General features: G+C 28.6%; 1 protein-coding gene across 1 annotated transcript; it reads right to left on the reverse strand.

Annotated features, from left to right (window-relative positions):
• Positions 1–244: 244 nt before the first annotated feature.
• LOC136087255 (uncharacterized) lies at positions 245–4,710 on the reverse strand. Its single transcript, XM_065809717.1, has 5 exons — positions 4,150–4,710; positions 2,078–3,602; positions 1,859–1,990; positions 1,575–1,773; positions 245–1,470 (listed from the first exon to the last, which is right to left on the reverse strand). Exons 2-5 carry the CDS (start codon positions 2,095–2,097, stop codon positions 622–624), a joined length of 1,200 nt encoding a protein of 399 aa, XP_065665789.1. The 5' UTR covers positions 2,098–3,602; positions 4,150–4,710; the 3' UTR covers positions 245–621.
• Positions 4,711–6,526: the final 1,816 nt, after the last annotated feature.

Here is a 6,526-nt window from a genome sequence, read left to right on the forward strand (position 1 = left end):
GAAAATTAAAAAAAACCGTGACCAATATTTTGCATTACTGGCACTAAAAACTGCATAAGTAAAAAACCGACTGAGATAATGTAATAAAATTTAAAACAGCGATTCATCATTATTAGATCTTTAATTTATTACATTTTTTTATGGATCAAATAGCTTATTTTCATCTTATCAGATACAAAAAACAAAGTGGAGTGGGGGTGAATTTTGACGAGGATGCAATTTAAAAATTAATAGTTCACAAACTAAGTGCAAAGAAGACTTATTTTTCTAAGATATATGACTCATTACATTGACTTTATGTTTAAGGTACAAATTACTAGTCTGCTGAAAGGAGGCTCATATAAATATTAATTATCAATATAATATTGAAAATCTTTTAAAATGGAGTAAAATTGACAACAACATAAAGTTAAATACAATTAATCATAAAAAATGATACGTTCAAAAGAACAAATAAATTAAAATGCATAACTAAAATAAAATACTATTGTAAACATTTGTCTAATATTTAAATACCGGTAACTAAATGTAGAACCTGAATCAATAGAAACCTAAATCACCAAGAGCAACGTCAGCCAAGAGGCTATCTACTGGTATTTTAAAGTCTTCTGCATCATCTTCTTATTCATCCTCTTTCCAATATGCAATTCTAAAACTAACAACTTTTCCAGTAACAGGTGGTAACTTCATAACTATTCTTCCCTTATAAGCTACTTCATTCCCCTCCTCATTCCATAAATGTTCAACTCTAGCTCCTTCAATTTTAACTGGATCCTCATTTAACATTTCTAATACTTTGACTCTTTGGTATTCTGAGAGCGAAGAGAAAATGGAATTATGTACAATATCTAAACTATTTTCTAAAATAAGTTTTTTTATATCTCTAGCTAATCTATTTCTCTGTTCCATTTCTCTCTTCTGATCTTTTTCTTTTAACCATAACTTTGCTAACTCTTCTTCTCTCAACCTTCTCTCTTTACTTTGTTTTCTTGAAACTGCCCCCCTAGATACACAAAATTTAACTATTTTTTCTTGCTCTTTTTTTATATTATTACAAAGCCAATCCAGAGATTTGTTCACCTTTACCTTTGTCTTGCCATCTAAAAATAAAATTTCAGCATTAGGCGCCCTGCGAGTAAAAAAGTCTATCATGCCAAGGGTTTTCTCAGCCAAAATATTATTAATAGGGGCACTAACTGCCTTATCTTGCATGAACTGGGTCAGTGTAGAAAGTTCACCAGTCAAGTACCTTGACAGCTGCATTTTTAAAACTGTCACTGTAGCATTAGCTATTATTTTTAAAACAGAAAGCAATTGCTCCAAATACTTCCCTTCAATAATGCGTAATGTAACCAATGTCTCATCAGAAATCAGTGGGCGACCAAATGCATCTAACTGTGACGACAATAGAAATTCCGGTTCATCACAAAGTATTTCCACAACCTTAATTGCAGACTTGAGATACTCACACTAAAAAGAAGTTATTTTTTATTAGAAGTTATTTTTTTAGATCATAAATTAATACATGCATTAAATATTTAAATTACATTGTAAGAATAAAAAAAATTGCATACCAATTCGAAATGGTTTCTTTGTTTTTCCTCTGCATAAAAAAGGGCCATCCAAGGTCCAGTTAAGAATTTGCCCCAGAGTCCAAGGGCTTGTAGATGGATCATTATCTCCTCATTCTTGAAATCTCTTAGTAGAGATGTCCTTAGTAAAGTCGTGTTGTTGCAGTACTTCTCCAGATAGTTGACTAGTATTTGTCTGTGCCTAAAAACAGAATAAAACAAATTATGCATTTGCTATTGGAAAATCAAATGCATGGACTAGATAGTTGAATACCAAATGTCAGTACCTGTATACAATGCCAGCTGAACAAAACAGTATGTGCAATCGGTTGCCAACATACTTTGGAAAAGTACTGCAAGATAATCCACTTTGCTTGAGAAAGGATTTAAAACCATGCGGATATTCTTTGGCCTTGTATCTGAAATACAATAATGCAGACTTAAAATATAGCAAGCAATTAAACTCTGATTTTATAAAAAAAAGTAACAATATGCAGTTTGTTTACATTATTTGGATTAAATACATGATTCAAACATTGACTTTAACTTTGAAATGCTGTACAAAAGATTTGCAGCTCTGCAATCTGACCCATAAGTGGTACTGGGTATTGTATCATTCAGCTTTTGAAGTGCTTTCCTGGTCTCACTGGCTATTCCAACAAGTGGATGCAGATGACAGTTTAACTCTAACAGCTCTTTTTCAAGTATGCTGTTTAGCTTCACAACTGCTGCATGGTTAACCGAGGCCCTGTCTGTCAACGTTGACATTACTTTGCCCATTAGTTTTTTCCTTACATCAGCATATGCATATGTGTTGGCTAAATCCTCAATGGTATCAGTAATGTGTTTTACATAGTCCTCTGCCTTGCCTCCTGGTAATTCAGTGATGCTGGCTGTAAGGATTTGTTGCTTAGTAGCAAAATGAATTTGATTTATGTGAATGCCCTTAATTGTTGTTGCATCAAATGCTAATGTCACAACATCAGCATTTATTATTGTTTCTGCCACTTGTAGCAGAGCAATTACTCCCATTTCTCTGGACATCTGCGCAATCGTTGACAGATTGGGGAGATCTTGAGGCTTCAAATTCACGTTACCAAGACTTGCACATGACATAATCACTTTAGGTGTGGCATCTACCGGCACGTTGCTTTCAAGACAATGGTAAACAACCAGACGCAATGAGGCATTAAAACTTTTCTTTTCTTTTGTAAAAATTGAACCCTTTTCAATTTGATTGATGTCGCAGTTTAGCTGGTCTATGGTAATATCACTTTCTTTCAATGCTAAGTCTTGAGCTCTAAGTTTTTTTTCTAAATCTAAAATAGTAAATTGTAATGTCAGGATCTTCTTCTTACAACTTTTATTTTCTTTAACTAAACTTTTGCATTTGAGGTTCAACTTTTTCAAGGATTTTGTTAAAGATATAATATCAGCTTCATATTTTTGGGCCTTCAACTGATATTTCGAGATCCGGCGTGAAGTTCTTTTAATTAGTTGGTTCACTCTCTTAACTTGAAAAGTCTTACTGATTGCTGTTTTCTCTTTTTTTACTGTTTTGATCACTGTCCTAAGCTTTTTGTTTTGAGTAAGTAAGGCTTTATTATAAAGTTTCCTTTATTCACAGGAATGACATTCTCTGTTAATCCTTGTCTTTAATAGAAACACAGAAGGAGGTGTCTTTGGCTGAACAGGGAGAAGTGATGCCCTGGCTAGCGGAAACTTGAAGTCTTCACTTAAAAAAACAACTATCCTATCCCAGCTATAATGTATGTGTCTTTTAATAAACTGGATTTTTTCGTTAACTCTCAGAATTGATAGTGTTAATGATGAAACTTTACATTCATTTTTACTAAATTGCTGAATTAAATATTTAGCTGTTTCTGTAGCATTTCTGTTCTGTTGCAAAAAAACATTGTACACAAAACCATTTGAAAGTAGTTTATACTTGTGGGAACCAAGAAGATCTTCAAAGTCTTTTGCCTTTTTAATTATTTTCTCCATGTCACAAAAACAAGTTATTGTAAAAAACTGAAATAAAAAAAAAGGGATTTACATATTTAATAGTTAACAAAGCAACGTAATAAAAACAAAGAAAAACTACTAAGTATTAATTTTTAAATAAATCTTATTTATCGTAGATTAGCAACTAATCTACGATAAATAAGACATAGCTATTTTAATTATATTATTATTGATTTGTTAATTATTATGCCATTTAAGCTAAGCACAATTTACTACACTTTATTATCATTATAACAAAGTAAAAAAAATGTCAAATTTTATGAAATTAGAATTCAACCATATTTTGAAAAAATAACGATAGTAGTTTAACAAACTTGTGTTTAAAACATTTATTCTAAATTGGATTGTGCAACACCACAAATACCCATTATCGGTATTAATAACCGGTTACTTGTGGGTAAGTTCGTTGGGAAGCATTTATTTTTAAAATTGGGTAATTTATTTACATAAAAAATACACAAAAGTAAATTAGGTACATACATCCTTATGCAAATTTAATAAAAAAATGACTATCTAGCACAAAAAGCAAAAAATTTCGAAAATAAAAATTTACCTTGTTTTGAAAATCAAATTTTTCACTAACAATACACTGGATGAAGGATTTCCAAGTTATTTATAAAAAGATTAAGTATTCAATGTTGAAATACAAACAAGCCTATTTTAAAATCTAGAGAATTTAAAGAGCAGTCTGGTTTTAAAAAAACACACTATCCATAGATGACTAAAAATCGGGTTTATCTAAGTATATGAAAAACCAAGTGCAATTTCCGACTAAAGATACGGCCGATATTAAAGTATCTAATTATAGCGACTTGATCGCTTGCCGGATAACTAACCAACTGAGCTATATTGACTGTTAAAAAACGCAAATTTGAAAAAATTCAAAACAAAGTTTCTTGGTTAACTTTGGTTTAAACTCAAAAACTTTTTGGTTGTAGCATTACATTATTTTCATTCATATCTTGACGAAAACGTTACTTAGATAAATCATATACATTATCCTGAAAGTAAAATCTCAAGAAATATTGGCCTACTTTATAAAGCAAGACCATTTTTAAATCAAACTAGTTAAAAATTATTATATTTCTCCTTTGTTCATAATTATCTGAATTACGCAAACATTACTTGGTGTAGCACAAATCAAAACAAAATTAAAAAACTTTTAAATAAACAAAAACATGCAATGAGAATAATATCTAATGTTGGCTGTTTTACTCACTCCAAAGAACTATTTATAAAGCTGAATATACTCAATGTCTACCAAATAAATATTTGTCATCTTTTAACTTTCATGTATAAAGTTAATAAAAGAACAACACTAAGCATTTTTAATTCGTTATTCAAAATAAATAAACATAGATACTTAACCAGATATTCAAACAACACCTATATTCAGCCCAAAAGTTTTTATTCCACAACCGAGTTTTCATTATCTATTAGAGGACCAAAAGTTTGGAATAAAATCCTATCTAGTAAACTTAAAATTCTTGAAACTCTTGACGAATTTAAAGTAAAATTGAAGCAAATGCTCCTAATTAGTGATGGAGTGCTTGACTTTTTTGGGTGACACAGACTTTTTTGGGCGACAAGTTTTTTCGATTTAATTTAAAGTTTATCCTTGTCAACCCTTTTATGGATTTGGTTGAAGCATGCTTAAATACATATAAATATATATATATATATATATATATATATATATATATATATATATATATATTTTAATTTGAAAGGTTCAATTTCTTCTCAATTCTGTGTTTTATTAATAATTTTAGTATTTAATTTAATCTTAATTATTTAAAAATAAAAAAAAATAATAAAAAATAAAATAAAAAAAGCTGTTAAAAACCTTTTTTTTTTTTTTTTTATTGCAAGTTTACTTTATGCAAATTTATATTAATCTTTATATACTTATTTATTTAATATGTATTTCTAAGAATTCATTATTTTACTTTTTATTGATTATTTTATTACTTTAAAAGAAATTTTTTTTTTAATTTTTTTTTTTTTTAAAAAAAAAAAATTCTTTATGACCCTGTAACTTTTTGTTTTTGTTTTATCTTTTTAAAAATAAAGTCTTATTTTATATATATTGGTAACATTTATATACTCTATACGAAATTATTTATTTTTTACGGAATTAATCTCGGTGCTTGGCGATAAGACAAATTGTGTCTTCTTCTTGCCCCGGCCATCTGTATATTGGAAATATTGGTTGTATTTATATTTTTATACGGCAAAAAATGGAGGGAAAAAAAAATCTACTAAAAGAATGAAAAAATAACTAAAATATCAAAAACGGGACACTTTACTTAAAAAAAATCACAAATTTAAACATAATAAAAAACGGTTGTTTTGTTATAAAAATTGATAAAACTATTATTACTTGATCATTTTAGTGCATCTGAAATCTTAATGATATAGAACATACAATAAAAATTTCAGGCAAAAAGCTTTTTTTAATCTCGAGATATGATGTTTTGAAGTTCAGAAAAAGAATAAAATTAAAAAGTTATGAAAACCATGACCAGAGTTTTCCGATAAATAAAAATTATTAGCAAAAAAACGAAACTGACCAATAAAAAAGTTCAAAGTAATATTAGAAAGTATTTTATGCAAAATGTACATATTTTCTGAAAGAATTATAAATTTTGAATCAAATGGTGTATTAAAAAAAATAAGGATTTTTTTTTTTTATTGATTTTTTTTCTATATAAGTCACCTTAATCATTCCTTGATGTAAAAATGATATCTGTATTTTGAGAAAATAATTATAACAAAAGTTATTCATGTTTTTGTAACATGCCTTAAGTGGGCCTTATGAAGGCCCACTTAAGGCATGTTATAAGGCTTATGTAAAAAATAAAAATATAAATAGGGGAGGGGGGGGATAAGAAGGCTTAGGTAAAAAATATAAAAAGTAAAGAAAGAAA

This window comes from Hydra vulgaris, chromosome 11 (genome assembly GCF_038396675.1).
Source record: "Hydra vulgaris chromosome 11, alternate assembly HydraT2T_AEP".
Classification (NCBI taxonomy): domain Eukaryota; kingdom Metazoa; phylum Cnidaria; class Hydrozoa; order Anthoathecata; family Hydridae; genus Hydra; species Hydra vulgaris.